A 16,957-nucleotide genomic window follows, 5' to 3' on the forward strand; every position below is an offset into this window, starting at 1 on the left:
GATAGAGGTGGATTTCATCGTTCGGTGTCAAGATTCAGATCGTCGGTCAGTTCGGCAGGAAGAATCGTTCATGTAGTTCGTTCGTTCGTTCGTTCATTTGTTCTGTTCTTAGCTCCTCGTTCTCAAACGATCGTGCTAACAGTCAACATAACACTGTAGTTCATGGCCAATACATAGCTGCAACTTTTAGACAACACAACAGCTAATAGCTAACAGCTAAAGCCTGCTGGCCAAGAACGAGTGACTGACAGAACGAGAACGCCAGGAGAGAAATCAGTGTCGGAACGAGAACGATGAGCTACGAACGAAATGAAATGTTTTTTTTTCATCGAAACGGTTGCTATGCTTTCCTGTTTCTCATTGGCTAAAATTCAACGACAGTGTCCGAGACTCAGCATTCGATTGGCTGGCTCTCAGTCCTCCTCACCACTCTGATAACTTAACAGTGAACAACACAGCGACTGGTCTGTGAGAACGAACCAACAAACGAGAGAGAAGTGAAACGGGCACAGTTGCCAAGTCCCCTTATTATAAGCGACTTTGAACTTGTTTTTCTGTAAAGGCGCTTATAAATATTGGTAACCATGGGTTGCGGGTTTTTGGGCTTGTTGTTCAAGTGTTCCTCTTACTAATGTATTGCATGTCATATTGTTTTGAAGTTCTGGAACTAAAACAAAAAAGGATCATAACATATAAAAACAATAATAAATACAATGATACAATGCAATACATTTCTGGATTCAGGGTGATATCTGTGTGTGTGCAAAGTGTAATAATCTCTCTCTTTTTTTTTAAGTCACTTGTTTTGGGCTTGTTTTCATAGGCCCGCTTGTTTCTCTTGCGATGTCTGGCAACACTGGAAACGGGGAGTCAGGTCAGTTTGTTCGCGTTTAAGAGTCGTTCATTTGAACTGATTCGCTCACCACTGAGCCATCACTAGTCGGTGATTGATATTAGCAGCTAAAATGAGCAGCTGTAGCTAGCAAGCTAATTAAGTTAACAATAGCTTCATGAGTTAAGACAGGCTTTCTACTGACTAGCTAGGTAGCTAATTAAGCCAATGTTAGCTCCAAGAGCTAATGAGTCACCCCATCTAATGTGTGCTGCTGACTAGCTAGCTAGCAAGCTTATTAAGCAAACATTAGCTCCATGAGTTAATAAGAAAGTCTTTCTAATGTTCCTACTGACTAGCTAGCTAGCGAATTAAGTCATTGCGAGTGAATAGAAAGGTCTAAATGCTAATCTGAGGTCTAAAATGCAGCTGCCAACATCTTAATAATACCTTTGACCCCACCAGATAATGTCATTAGCTAATGTTGTACTCTGACCTTAATACCGCCAGGTTATTGCCATTGAAGCTCATGTTTTAATCCATTCCATCATCCTTAATATCTTTTGGTTTGTGAAGCCGACAAAAAGACACAACCCTCAGTATCCTCTTGTAGCCCTGTGCAAATCACTTCAGCATAGCACGACAGGGCTTGACAGACCTGTCTTACCTACTCACAGTTACAAAGCTATAATTGGTGAGTGAAATCATCACTAATCTTTGAACCTGAGCATGGTAGCCTACTTGTGACAGAATAAATGTCCTTGTAGAGATGGAAAAAGTGAAGACACGTTAGCAGTTATGACTTCTTTACAATAAGAGGTGATTTTGGGTTAAGGGAAGAGAGGAAATCTCATGGCTGAACATGATAATGTGATAGCATTAGTGAATGGATGTTGTTAATGTACAAGCAGATGGAGGAGAGGAAGGAGAGGAGAGAAGAGCACAGGATGAAAGGAGCTACGTGAAGAAAGGAAAAGAGAAGTAGAGAAGAGAAGAGTACAAAGACAGAAAATGATGAGAGGAGAGGAGAGGAAGAAGGATAACAGAGTAATGAAGCAGGGGAAGAAGGAAAGGAAAGGACGAAGGAGAGGAAAGAAAGAGGGAAGGGGGAAATCTTAGGCTGTAAGGGTTGTATAGTTAGCTGTGAGATTAGCTTACAGCCGTCAGAGACTGTCTTTGTGAGGGCAGCTGGTAGCTGGTGGTAGCTGGTGGGGGGTTGAGGGGGTGAAACGGGGCCTTTACCTGTGACTCACTGACCGCAGTTGTCAATCAAAACCAACCTGGCTGCCAGAAGAATGTGGTAAACAAGGCTGTGTGGTCTCTCAGGGACCCGGAGCGAGCGGCGTCTAACGGCGACCGGGGCAGCAACGTGACGGCTGAATCAGACGTTCAGCTGCTCGCCACAGTTCAAGTAACACCTGGTGGCGAGGATCACAGAAAGTACACCCGTATCTCTGCCTCCGGCTTTGTGTTTTTTTAGCAATTGTAATAGTACGCCAGGTCCTCCTGCCTGGAGGAGGTGTGAGCAGAGGTTATTGTTCAGTCATCTAACAGCGCACCTTTCTTCCTTCTCAGGTTCCACTGGAGCACTTTCATTTGACTCGGAGTCTGAGAGCTTTTCAAGGCACTAGTGTCTGCAGGTGTAAAGCTCTAAGAAACACACTGACATTAAATGCACTATTTGAAAAGCTCAGCACATTGCCAGTCCATTGATATATTAGTTAGACTTGCATTTATGTCATTTTTGACAATATAAATGAAAGGGAGAAAAAGATGGTTCTGATGATCACCTGTTTCTTCTCAGGTGAGATGTTGGTTATAATCCTCACATGGCTGAGGTAGAAATGTTGATATGATACATACGAAACCTACAAATGTATTTAATGTGTGGTTTGCAAAAAATGTATAATTCCAACATTTTATTCTTCTGACCGGGCCGAGTTTTTCATGGTTGTGTCAGTTCACAAAACTCATGTATTGATATCGAATGCATAATTTGTGATCACATCAACGACCATGTAAAAACAAAGATGTCTAAAACCTGACAAAAGAAAAAAAAATGTGGTTTGTTGTGCTGTGTGTCATCCATTTTTTTTCTTTCTCTCTTTTAGTTTACAAGGTCTCTATGTGTATCCTTGCTCTCATGCTAACATGTCATGTATTATGGTTGTTGAACAGAAAGAGACTCCAGCAGTGTTTTCAGTGAGCGAGCAGCTCTGGTGCTGCTGCTGTTCACCCTCAGATGACCTCGGACTACAGAGGAACTGCTGCTGTTTGAGCATTTAGCTTTTGTCTTACTGTCGTTTCTCACAAGTTTTCTAACACTGTGGTAGCTACTCCACGTGTAAAAAATAAAGGGTTTTGTAGCGAGTCACAGCATAATATACGCATGGTTTGAATTTTAGAATTGGAATGCCAAGAGGCTCCCTAAAATGTGAATTTTCTGGCAGTAAGTCTTTTTCTATTTGTAAAATCCTGAACCTGAATCCTGAGCGTTTAAAGGTATGTGTAGATGTGATTTGACTTTGATAAATGATATCATATAGTTAATGATTTAATTACTGCTTATTATTTACATTCTGCACTTTAAATGTGGTTTTGGAGGCCTGCACATACCCTCAAACTCACCAAACTTGGAATTTACATCACATCTGGAGAAGAATTTTCAGACCTTGAAGATGAAAAGTTATCAAAAGCTTTCGCCGCCGTCATACCTGCTGGGCGTGGTGGTGCACTCCATTTTGATGTTTCGCCATAAAGCAGGAAGTCGGTTGAAGAATGGACTGCCATCCCACAGCAGTGTGTGAGCAGGCTGGTGACCAGCATTAGGACCATAGACATACATTGACGCCTCACTGAGCGGGTTGACCCGTTCCTGCAATACGTCGACGTCGCCGCCATAATTGGATGTGGCAGCTCAGCCCCGTGAACTAATACAAGTCAATGGAGTGAACTTTATAAAGCTCCCACAAAGTGCTATAAGTTAATGCCTCTCATTCAACCATTCACTCACGTACATATGTGGGAAGCAGACCAAAAACAAAGTCTGTAACATTCTCTGATGATTATAGACGTAAACTACTCCTTATACATACTACTCCTTGAATCTGTGTCTATAATAGTAATAGTTTTTATTATTATTATTATTATTATTATTATTATTATTATTAGTATGCACATTCTTGACTTTGAATGGGAGCATCTGTAATGCAAGCATTTCCCGTGGGGATCAATAAAGTATTTCTGATTCTGATTCTGATTCATATTTTGTGCAGTCAGTTGTCCACATTCAACTGTTAAATTAAATGAAACAGGTTGACAGTATGGTGGACAGATGTCACATTTTCATGTCGGCATCTGTTGTGTCATCCTGAATAAAACTCCATCTGTTGAAAGTCGTGCATTTGCGTCCACCTTCTCTGCTCCAGCGAGACACTTAGCACACTCAGACAGAACGTGAAAGGGATAAAAGAAAATATATACCCAGCGACAATGAACTTGGACAATTTTATTATTGTAATATTTGAATACCTGATATATTGCCAACTTCTCTGAATGAAACTTGTCTTGCACATTATTCATTGTCATGGTCTGAAATATAAAAATGCCCCTTTGCCAAGTTCAGAGAAATATACTCTGGAGACATTAGAAATGATCCATTTGGATAAATGGGTATGACAGCTGAAAGGAGGTTTACAATGAAAATATATGTTATAAACATGAACAAACTTTTAATAAGCCCCATCAACTTAATACACATTTCACTGATCGGTTTTAAGATTCGCAAAATAAAATTAAGATAAGAAATGTCAGCTTGACAAAGTCTCATCGTAATGTGAAAGAGATAACAATGAACTGTGCATGATTTTCTGCTGCTTAGAAAGAAAAATCCTACAATGGGATTTATTTCCATCCACAGCGGTGTGTTAAGACATCTTAATGTGCTCTTGAATAAGGTCTTAGTCACCGCTTCTGCTTATCTCTGTGGCTCATTCCCTCAACTTGCAACAATACAGAGAGTTAATCTTCCAGACGAGGCACAGAGATGCTCTATACCTATGTAGCTACGGACCTGAAATAAAGCACAACAAAGCTTTAATTCAGAGCAGTTTACAGTTAAGCAGTTCAAACACTTCTGTCTGCCAGACTCAAAAAAAGTGTTTCCTACAACAGTGAAGAGACGGCTCTAAGTGCTCCACATGGAGGGATGGATCAATACTGAAGCATAGCACAGCAGCTGCACTGACAGCCCGTCCTCTCCCCCCGATGTCTGATGCAGAAGCGGAGAAAGTCAAAACATCCACAGCTTGGTGGTCTGGCACATGACAACTTGACAACCGTCTCTGTCATTTTCAAAATCTTGACAAATGACACCTTTTTTGTGGTCACATTCCTCGACATCTTTTCCCAGCGGTGTGCTGCAGCTGCATCTAAAAGGCTTCATGCTAAGAAGCCTGCAAATGGCTTGTTTTCAATAAAGTATTGTAAGAAAGTTGCAGTGTTGTGACTTTTAGAGCAAAACGAGTTCTTTGGACCTTAAAATATCTCATTTTGAACTCACTAATCTGACCATTAGTCTGAAATTGCAGTCTCTATTTTGTACTGATTGTGGTAGTGATGGAAAGGCAAAGGCTCACACTGTGTGACTGTACAACATGACATGTAACAATAGTTTTCATGGGGCTGAGGCTGCTGAGGTGGGCCAAAGGAATTAGATTTTTCGTGAAAAAGTCATTGTAGGTAATGTATAGTTAAATGGGCCAATTTGAAAATGAGTCAGACAAATACGCATGTAGTTAAATTGATCGTGATTGTTCAAGTAGTGCTTGAGTTTAACAGTCTGATGGCTGTGGGGATGAATGATCTCCTTCTTACACAGTGGGTGTAAGAGTCTGCTGCTGAAAGAGCTGTGTCCAAGGCTTCCACAGTCATATGTGATGCATTAATATATGTTCAAAAATGTTTTGCTTTATGATGATATTTGCCAGTATGGAGTCTTTGGTTGCTGAAGTGATTTACTGTTTACCTGGTGACTCAAGCGGTCTGTAGTGGGGTCAACGTGCAGATGTCAGGAAAAGGTAAGAATAAGCTTTATATCACATTGACAAATGTGTTAAACCTTCCTGGCATGCTCCCCTGTCTAAAATAGACTTCTGTTGCCTAGAAACATTTCCTTTCTCCTTTGACATTTGCCGACTCACACAGCAATCAGGGTCATTTTCATATCAAGCCTGCACACTGGGGAGGCCATTAGCTGAAGTGTTTTGTGCTTGTAAGTCTGCATTGTAAATAGAAAAGGAATATACATCAAATGGGAATTTTGAACCACTTTTTTGCGGGGTTTGTTATAACAATAATAATAATAATGATAATAATAATGATAATAATAATAATAATAATAATAATAATAATAATACATTTTATTTATCAGCACTTTGAATAAAACTCAAAGACACTTTACAAGATTATTGAGAGCTTTGTAATTGATGAGGAGGATCTTGAAGTGGATATGCTGCTTTATTGGGAGCCAGTGAAGGTGTTGCAGGATGGGTGTAACGCATTTCTTTGAGTACCATAAATTACCAAATAATAGCCGGGTTTCAATTAACCGCAGGGTCCCTTTTATGTCTAATTTATTGTTATTATTTTTAATCAAGGAAGAAGACGTGTCCACTGACACTGCACGTTTTTCTTCTTCGCCTTTTTCACATATTGTGCTGCTTTCTGTCGGTCAGTATCACACTGATGACCGCCATGGCTCCGGTGCAGCAAAACAATAAAAAGTACGACTTGAAATTAAAAATTTCCGTCGTAAAATATGCAGAGGAGAACTCCGGAGAAGCAGCCGCTAGACGTTTCTCTGTCGACCCCAACAGAGTGAGAGACTGGCGAAAAATTAAAAGTGAGCTTCAGCGTCTGTCCGAGGAGGACAGCAGCAGGGCCAGGCTGCCTGGTAGGAAGAGGGCTAGCGAGGAGCTTGACATAAACATGCGGGAATGAGTTATCAGCAAGCAGGCACACACGAGAGAGTGTCCCGCAAAATGATCAGGGCGATGGAGAAACAAATGTCCGCCACCGTGAGTGACAGCAGAGATGAGGAGTTTCCTCCACCGCAACAATTTCACTTGCAGAAGACGCACAACTGTTGAATTAAACGCCTGGTCTGTTAAGTGATTGAAACAAATAAACGACCCGGCTTTTATTTGGTAATTTACATCCTGGCTGCGCCTAATTACCAAAGACACATACACGCAATCACGCAATCACATACGCACATGGACACCGATTCAAACGTTAATGTAAATGAAACCTCTGATATTACAATCCTTCTAGCGGACGTGCCCCAGACAGGAGTGGCAGATTAACAAAGACTCCTGGGCAACTGGCAGACCGGTGTGCAAGCAAGCAGGAGTGACAGCGGGGACAGCCAATCACACAAGAAACGGCAGAGCCAATCGAGGAGCTTGTGGGCGGGTCTAAACTCAGCGAAACGTGCTTCAGTTTGAGAGGCTGTTTTACGCTTGGTCCTAGTGCTTGAAGTGTCTCTGTTAAATATAACGTAACATTATTTTGGACGGTAAAAACTGCAGGGGACATAAACGGCCTTTGTAAAAAGTGCAGGGGACATGTCCCCTGTGTCCCCCCCCCCCCCCCCCCCCCCCCAAATTACGTCCGTGTGCAGGGGTGTTTTTTTAAAGCAGCCACATATTTAGCAACAAGTCTCTGTACTATCCAGGCCTGAATGTGCAAGCATCAGTGATGCTACAGCTGGTAATGGCGGCTCTTATTTCAACTCTTCAGAAACTGCCCCATAACTTGATCAATAATACATCCTAAGTGCTATATCACAGGCAACTAGACTGGTTTCAGTTTCTTGAGGCGTCTTCAATAAACTGAAACCAGTTCAGTTGCCTATGATATAGCACTCAGCATTACCACGACCTGGATGGCTGAGAACCTTCAGCAACATAATACATCACAATTTATTCATTTATATATATATATATATATATATATATATATATATATATAGATATATATATATATACATAGATATATATATATATATATATATATATATATATATATATATATATATAAATCTTCAGAAAGACTAGGGCTGCAGTGGAGTGAAAAATGCAATATTTGCTAGCAAAATGTTGTTGAATACAAATATATATGAAAATATTCAAGTTAAGTATACAGGAATCGTAAAACTGTACATAAGTACTAATAGTACTAATAAATGTACATTCCATTACTGTCTTTGAGACACATTACAAATTTTGCACATTGGTATTTTTCTGATTGAAAATACATTGAAAACAGTGAAAGGGCATTGGAAATTTAAACTGAATAGGAATAATGATCAATACGATACATTTGGCAAAAAAAAAACAAAACAACTTTCATAAAAGTAGTAGAAATGCTTTGAGAGGAAGGTTTGGACAAACTAAAAAGCAACAGACACTCAAACACAATGAAGTGGGCTGAGTAAGATGTATGTCAGAGATGCTGCGTTGGATTGCATCATACCACAAAGGTGTTGCTTCCACTGTGCCCACCTCCGCTCATCACCCTGCTGCACGCTGAACGGATGACAAGGCACTGACAAATACCAAGTGCCGACAGCGCTCTTTGCAGCCGCACCGCACCACACCATGTTGCATAACACAGAAGAAGAGGCAGCACGTTTTAGGATCAGTCACGTGTGAGCAGTATAGAGAGCAGATGCACTTAGCCGGCAGAGACACCAAGCTCCGGCATGTGGCTCACTTTGGGTGTGGTGGTGGCTGCATCGAGTGCGGCTGCTCTTGAAGGGGGCATCTCAACCATCAATTGGACTAAGCCTTTTCATTCTCCCCAGAGATGAGTCCGATCCAAACCGCCTGTGGTCGGGTGGTGAGATGGGGCTCCCCACCAGGACGTAGGCGAGTGGTGAGGTTTCTCCTTGGGGCTGCCTGGCTAAAAATAAAAGATCAAGGAGCCTCAACCAGACATGTTGGTCTGGTTAGACTCACAGAGCAGAAAGTAATGGGTTTAAAACACTTTAAAGGGTGTTGCTCGTGCATTAGTCTGATGACCTAATGGATTTAAATAAATGAGGTGACTTTTCCAGTACTGTACATAGCAACAAGGTAGCAAAATAAACGGCCATATTAAACATTTTACAGCCATTTTGCATATAAACTATGATGACACTGCACTCTTTGGATGTAGTTTTTAATTTTTTTACAATGTAATCAAAAGATTTTGGACAAATTTGTGAAAAGCCCTTCTGTGAGCGGGCTGAGGTGGACTGTTTTTTAAAAGCTGGCACTGCGTGGAGCAGTGCTGACAACCTCTGTGGTGTGCTACCGATTGAGAGTGTCATATTCATAGTCAAGCCTTGGTAACTTAATAGCTCCACTGACTAGCTTCTATTTCCAAGTAGAAGCTACTGTTGTCAGCCAAGTTTGCTACTGTTCACACTGATTCCCACTAATGTGAAGTTTCTTTCATGGTTTTCAACACCCGGTGAGTCTAAGGACAGCTAGCGTTAGCTGTCTCTCATGTGAGAATGAGTACTTATATGGCATAGAGTTCGATGTAATGAATTAAAATCTGTATGTTTGTTTGGGTCAATGGCTGAATGTATTGAACATGTATTTGTATTGATTGTTGGCTCTCAGTAGTGCCAGTGTTTGTGTCCTGCTCAGGGACTGCAGATGGAGATTAGCTCAGTTCTGTAAAATCTGAGATGAAAGTTTTTTGTAAATGGTTACAGATATAAACTGAAGTCAGTGAGGGAATGTAACTAACAACATGTGCTCAAGTACAATTTTGAACTAGCTGTACTTTACTTGAGCATCTCCGTTTTCTGCTTCATCATCTTTCACGCCACTAAAAAAGTTGTAGTTTTTTGAAGACTACGTTTATTGGATAATTTAAGTTACTTTGCAGATTACATGCTGCTAGCCAACATAGCATTGTTTTTTAATTATTTTATCAGCAATCAGATAGCAACTAAAAGAAAAAAACAAATCACTTATTCTGATGATCAGAAAAAAAAATTATCAATATCAGATCTAATTATCAACCAGGCCAATAATAAGTCAACCCGTAGTGTACTTGTAAATATATGTATAATGTACTTTCACCCTCACCAAAGAAATACGTTTACACAATATCTTTAATATGTGCTAGATTTACCAACCACCAGTCTCTGATGTCATTCCAAGAACAGCAGTGTGCATGCACAACAACAGGATTTCATTTGGTTGAACCAGCAGAGCTCTTGCATATCTAAAGCATGGACATCCTCAGGCTTTCTGCTGCAATGCTCCAGGTACTGTGTGAATGTCACCAATTTTATAGGATTTTTGTTCAAATTCCTTCTAATCCCGGGGGCTGAATCAAACCAATAACACATTATTCATCACAAATAAAGACATTTTCATCACATATCATATTTCAGAAACTCTCTTTAGTTCTTGTGATGATATTCCTTAGACGCTGCCGTTTAGATACTGGGGAAGGATACAGTTGTTTAATTATTTCAATAAAGGTAATTGCACACACTCCTCAAACACAAACAGTGACTTTCTTTGGAAAAAAAGACAGATGGACATTCATTTGTAGCAGTAGTCTTTTATAAAAGAGTGGTACAGTGAATTATTAATACATATACAAATGATGTGTGTATGTGATTTGTAACATACATTATTTGTGATATACATTCATTTTCATCCATAATAATTAATAAATCATATTGATGGAAATAAATGCAAAGCTATGCCAGCAGCCACAGAATACTATAGTAGATTAATATATATAGATTATCATCCATTATATCAAATGCAAAATACAAAATAATTCTGCATCAGTTTCACTTGTCTAGAATAATGAAAGCTAATTTATGAAGAGATGTCTGTTTGCAAAATAAAGACATGATTTAGCATATTTGGCACAGCACGAAAGAATAAATGTGACTCTTTTAAAAGTCACACTGTTTCTCTTTTTCATCTATCTTAATTATACTGGAGTAAATGCAGAGACATACATCTCAAACTTTGGCAAATAAAGCCAAAACTATCTGTAAAATACCACGAGTGCTATGTACATGAATGGGAGAAGTATGTTTAATTGTAATTTGGGTAAAGTGACCCTTTAACAGTCTCAGAGAATAAGGCTGACGTCATACTGTGATGTTGCTATGTTGTCTACAAATCTCTTAAAAGGACAACGTGTATGTCCGTCTCAAAACGATGGTTGTGCTCATAAACTATAGAGTTTGTTCAGAGTCAGTTCATTGTTAGTATAGGTATTTTCATTACAATTCAAACAAATGAAGAATATCATCAGACTTAAGCACTGTACATTAGAACCGCGGTACGAAGCCTCGCACCATCTGTTTAAAGTATTGTGATCTTAATTTTCACAGATCCAGTATTGTTCAGCGAAACAGCCGTCATCGTTCCATTCTCCCACTCCTGCTGATCTGTGCAGGATTTCTCCACAGTCCTGGTTCCCATTGAAGCTGTTGGGCTGCCCGGGCTGCCAGTATCTTATGTACAAGATAACAGAGAAGGAGACGATTTACTTATTTCCCTCTCAGAGGCATTTTACAGTGCCCACTTTTTGTTTCTTAACTGCCCCCGACCTGCTGTTCCTGACCCAAACTCATTTGCATAGAAATAGTACTATCTGGAGTTTTAACGCAATCACTGGATTTTCTTAAACCGCCCCCACTGCCGCCTCCGCGTGTTTTGAAACGCACTCACACAGGATAATACATTTTGCTGAAATCAGTGTCTCTGCGGATGCAGACGTGTACTGTCTCGGTGTGAGAGTACATCACCTCCTGATTCAGCATGCCAGGTCTTTGAGCTAAATGTGCCGTAGCTTGTGGTTAAAATGCATTAAAAAGCCTTCCTCCACATTTTCTACTGGCGCATCGTTTCATGAAGGATCGAAACCAAAACAAAACGGGCAGAAATTTAGTTCAATTCACAAAAGGTTATTATGAAGTGACTGTCAAGGCCAAGGTTCAAATCACAGATAAATCTTGATATTAATTGTGTAACAGCTGAAGTTATTAAAGAAATTCAATAAAAGGATTTCGAAATATTTTAGAGTTGTAGAGTTCCTTAATACAGTTAATGAAATGAAGAATCAAGGAACATGTCCAGTGGTGCTAAATGTAATGACTCACTCCCTGGCAGTTAACACTTACGTTGTGGTGACGGGGGTCCCATCCACCCACATCCAGGTCCCCTCTGTGAGACTGTCAGTCAGACCAATCCAGGCATTTTGACCTGATTTCAACATCCCCTTGACAAATGCCTGTTGGCGTAGCACACAGAGAAGAAAAGACCAATGAGAACATAAATACGTAAAGAACGTTTACGTCAAACTTTTTTTACTGCTGTCATCTCCTAGTTCAGACTTCAGACACTTTAAGGAATCTGAGTTTTTCATAGGCAGATAACTATGAAAAACTCCTGACACACACACACAAAATGCTATTCGGACATGATGACCTATAGCATCAAAAACAACCAACAGAAGTGTCTGACTTTAGCGCTGTCACGTCATCTAGCAGTGCAGATGCAGTAACAGAGAGTCAGTTATGAAGCAGCTTGAGCTGTTGCATCTATGCACAGAATGATCGAATGTTCTTTTTAAGGTGAGGAGACTCTCTATCCAGCATGCTGTGTCTTTAGATTCTTAAAGAGTTTGTCTATCATGAAGCAATGACAATTTGTATTTCACAAGGCTAACACATATGTTAACAGTAAATGAATAGCAATAATCAGTGGCTAACCAGCATTAGTGAGTGAGGTGTGACATTTAGCTGATTGCATGGCGTGGGTTGGAATGAGGCATGCAGCAGGGTGGTATTATTGCCACAATGTCATTATACCGCAGGGTATGTAGGCATTCTTAATATTGTGAGAGTAAAGCAGCGTGCCGAAAGGGAATCAAATTCCTCATTAGTTTGTATGACCAGAAAAAGATTGTTCAAAAAGCCTTACAAATGTTAGAAACTTTAATTATAAAACAATAAAGTAACACTTTGAGTTGTCATTCGAACTTCCATTCCCATTTCTTTGCAAACAAACATTTTCCATTTCTTACTTTTGCAGTTTGTGCAAAACAACTCCTGTGGTACAGCTCTCCCTCGGTCATTCTGGTTCAACTTTTACCTGCATCAGCATCTCACAGTGACGCCACTCTGAAACCCGTCAAGGCAGTCATTCACTCTGCTTTTCAAGCACGCTGCTAAGCTGCTCTATTCATTCCTGAGGTGTTCTTGATCTATATCTGAGCTGTAATGGTCTGTTTCTCTCTCTCCCACCTGTTCATCCCGGCTGTCTATGACGACAAGATCTGCTCCCATGTCGATGCACTCTTGTCTGCTTAAAGTCCAGTTTTTCTTCCAAGTTGAGACAAAGTAACAGCCGATGTCAAACTTCTGCCATCCTGTCTTACATGCCCTTCCTGCAAGGTGAAAATAAAAACGGAGAGAGACAAATTACCCATCACCTGAGAAAACCAAAAGAGATTACAATGTTTACAAAATGAATAAAAACTCGAGAAACATCTCACGTTTTACTTTGTCAACGGTCTTCTGTAACTCATCTTTAACTTTCACTAAACTGCTGTAATTTGTCTGTAACTGCTCGTTTTCCTCATGCAGAGTCTTATAACTGGTTTTAAATCGTTCTTTTTCTTTCCACAGCGTGTCGTAGCTTCTCTGCAGCTCGTCTTTGTCCCTCGTCAGCAAAGAGAAGTTTCCCTGCAATTGACGAAAAATAGTCTGTAACTCATCTTTTTCTCTCTGCAGCGTACTGTATCTGGCCTGTAATTTGTCTCTACTTTTTGTCAGATTATTGTGATTGGTCTGTAAACTCTCAAGATCCCTCTGTATGTTGTTATAGCTTGTCTTTAACTGATCGCTCCCTCGGCTTAAGGTGTCATAAATTGCCTTTAACCGGTCCTTCTCTGTTGTCACATTGTTGAGAGTGGCGTTGAGCTGATCTCTGTCAGTGGTCAAAGAGTTGTAACTTTGCTGCAGCTGGTCTTTCTCTGTAGTCAGGTTAGTCAGTCGGGCCTCTAACTGTTCTCTCTCTGCAGTTAAAGTCTCATAGCTGCTCTGCAGCTGATCTGCTTGAACGATGAAGCTGGCCTGCGCTGGGTTGCGTTGACGACCGATTATGTCATCTGTGAAATGCAGAAGAAATGAAAATATTTGCTCAGATTATTGGATTTTTAAAATTGATATTGTCCTTTCTCTTTCTATATTTAATGTATAGATATTGTCTTTTCTCTTTCTATATTTACAGTCTTAGCTGCACCTGGTTTCTCAAACATGAAAGCACAAACAAATCACTTACAGTGGATGATCTGTCCAATGTTACCTGCCAACAGGGCAGCGCACAGTAATCCAAGACACAATGGCAGACATTTGGAGCGCTGCTTTCTCCTCTGAAGAGCCACTAGATTAAAATTAAGAAAACAGCATGTTACTAATTTCTATTCTTTTGTTTTTTTGTCCACGATTTTTACTTTAATGTAATGCCAATGTTAGCGACAAATAACCACATGATCACCTTATCTTCCTTATAGAATTGCTCGATTTTGAGAGTTGCTGCCTCAGGAGAAACTCAACAATCTCTGCAAACAGCTTCACAAATTCTCAAGTAATCAAGCTGATGCAGTAAATCTAGCATTAAGTTAAACATGTTAAGTTGTTTCTTTCCTTATAAAAGGTGTCCCGTTTGTCTCGGCATCGCTGCACCAGCCCATCTGCTTCTGTGTCTTCAGTGCATAAACTTTGTTAAACGCTGTCTACAACAAATCCTTGATTATTTGCGATTTCTTGTAAATGTTTCAAATGTTATACATGATAATTCTTTTAGTTTACAAGATAATTCTTTCATTGTGTAAACAAATTATTTGGCCCAATGATGTCCATGTTGGTTTGCGATGGATTAATGCAAGATGTGAACTGATGGACTTGGAGCTGTCCAATTGTGATCAGATCCCTCAGGACGGATGTTAATACAAGGTCTGAATCCGCTCTGATAAACAGATTCTCTCCCTGTGACACAGAAGCAGCCTCAATGTTCTCGAGAAACCCAATTGTCACTTCCCACTCACTTTTCTATTTCTCGTTCATATAACTTTATGCTTATTTGTCTGACTCTTTTAGCTGTACTTGCTGTCTATCCAATCTATTTTTTTCTAATCTAATCTATTCTAATCTTATATGATCTAAATGATTTATTTGAACTGTTTATACAGAGCATCACAAAGAAAATATTTATATTATTTCTTTAAAATTAAAGTTTACCAACAGGTAATACATGAAATACACTTTTTAAAAGTTGTATTTATTGATCATAATACTCTGTCCATATGTTTTCAGGTTGTTACTGTACCTTTGGGAATGAGGCCTTCCATTGTGAGGTTACGACTATGACTGAAGTCGTCATCCATTTCCATGGCATCCATTCTGTTAATGGTCTCACTGTTTTCCTGTTAAGTGACGTGTAGATGTAATATATATATATAAGTTATTGACATAAAAAGTAAATTCTTTTTTTTTTTTACTTGTAATATGTATTTATAACTGTGTGCTTAAATCTAGTAAGATGTGCCATTTTTGATTAAATCCTGCTCAATGATTATAGAAATTGCTGGTAAAAATTGTGTCATCACACTTGTGGTTTGCATTTTGAGTGCAATCCAAGTACATCAATTTTAATGAGATCATTTAATATTATGAAATTAATAATCTTAAAAAAACAGACTTTAAATAGAATTGGAGTGAACGTAAATAAGAGTCAGTTGAGTCTGCAGAACACTTACATACACATTAACATACTTTAAACTGGAAATAGTACTCACTATTGCATTATGCACTCACCTTGGATGTGGGAAGGTACAAAGAAGTTGGTGTCAGTAGGACTGTTTTCTTTTTGAGATGCTGCCACTGATTTATGCAAAAAATGAAGGTGTGTTTAAGGGCTGTGTTATCTATTGTGCAGAAAACAGGATGTTCATTTTGCTTATGCCATCAGATGTTTGACCAAACCTTACCTCTGATTGGCCTGAAAAAAAAATGCTCTATTCAGATTTCAAGTAATTTTCGGCCAAAAGTGTTTAAAGAAACAAACTGAACTTCACTGAAATGTATTGATTCCAGCAAAGGGGTACTCTCAGGCTCCAGACTTTCATCCTCTGTGGTTTCTGTTCCCTTTTCCCACACTACAACTTCCCACTAAGGGTCAACAGAGGTTCCCAAATGAGTGACAGATGCAAGGGTAGTCATAATTAGAATTTAGTAGTGTACAAGGAAAAACAAACTTAGTACCGACAACCACTGCTTCAAGCACATGTATAGTCAAGGGCATTAATGCCCTAAGACCTTATTTAGTAGATTCAATATTTTTTAGGATCTTTGAATTATAGACTTAGAAAGGTCACTCAATCTAACCCACTTTCAGAATATATTAACAATATTTGGTGCAAGGCCAAATATCTACTGTTCAAATTGCCTTTAGATTTGGTGTAGATATTCATCCTCCTCTTGAGGCTAAAGTAAGGCACCGCTAAATTCGTACACCAGTACAGACTCTAAAACATGAGCCTTCCCTGACCCTAACCAAATGATTCTTGTCCACCATACACACAATGTTGTTACAACATGAAATATATTATTATGTAAAGGTGCAACACGTTTTTATTTTTTTAATATGTATATAACATTTATTCTATATTGTCTTTAACTCAGAAGAGCAGCGTTTGAATCCTGTGGGAAGCCAACAGTTAGTTGTGATTGTCTTAAAGGAACATTAAGTAGCTCTTCCACCATAAAATTGAACAAGAGACATCTCATGGTTCTGATAAGGGGCCTTATTGAAATTATCTATGTCAACACACAACAACACAGTACACTGCCTGCCACTACTACTACACTACCCCTGATTGCAGAAACTGTCCGATGCAGGACTCAAGGCGAGGGAGAGGGAAAGTCTTGAGCTTTTGTCATATATTGTTTTTTTTTTTAAATCTACTTGATCACCCCTATGCTTCTCGGTATTGAGCCTCAGCTGTTGTATCTTCAGTCTCTCTAGT

At 39.4% G+C, this 16,957-nt stretch overlaps 1 protein-coding gene across 2 annotated transcripts; it reads right to left on the reverse strand.

The window, feature by feature from the left end:
• Positions 1–10,446: 10,446 nt before the first annotated feature.
• LOC115569094 (C-type lectin domain family 4 member M-like) lies at positions 10,447–15,812 on the reverse strand. 2 transcript variants are annotated; one of them, XM_030397014.1, is made up of 8 exons: positions 15,747–15,812; positions 15,259–15,355; positions 14,212–14,313; positions 13,803–14,038; positions 13,424–13,613; positions 13,173–13,315; positions 12,048–12,157; positions 10,447–11,378 (listed from the first exon to the last, which is right to left on the reverse strand). In XM_030397014.1, the coding sequence occupies exons 2-8, from the start codon at positions 15,329–15,331 to the stop codon at positions 11,243–11,245; spliced, it is 990 nt and encodes a 329-aa protein (XP_030252874.1). In that variant the 5' UTR covers positions 15,332–15,355; positions 15,747–15,812; the 3' UTR covers positions 10,447–11,242. The 2 variants fall into 2 exon arrangements, with proteins under 2 accessions (XP_030252874.1, XP_030252873.1); XM_030397013.1 differs by having other exon boundaries at positions 13,424–14,038.
• Positions 15,813–16,957: the final 1,145 nt, after the last annotated feature.

The sequence above is a fragment of the Sparus aurata genome, chromosome 18, assembly GCF_900880675.1.
Source record: "Sparus aurata chromosome 18, fSpaAur1.1, whole genome shotgun sequence".
Lineage (NCBI taxonomy): Eukaryota > Metazoa > Chordata > Actinopteri > Spariformes > Sparidae > Sparus > Sparus aurata.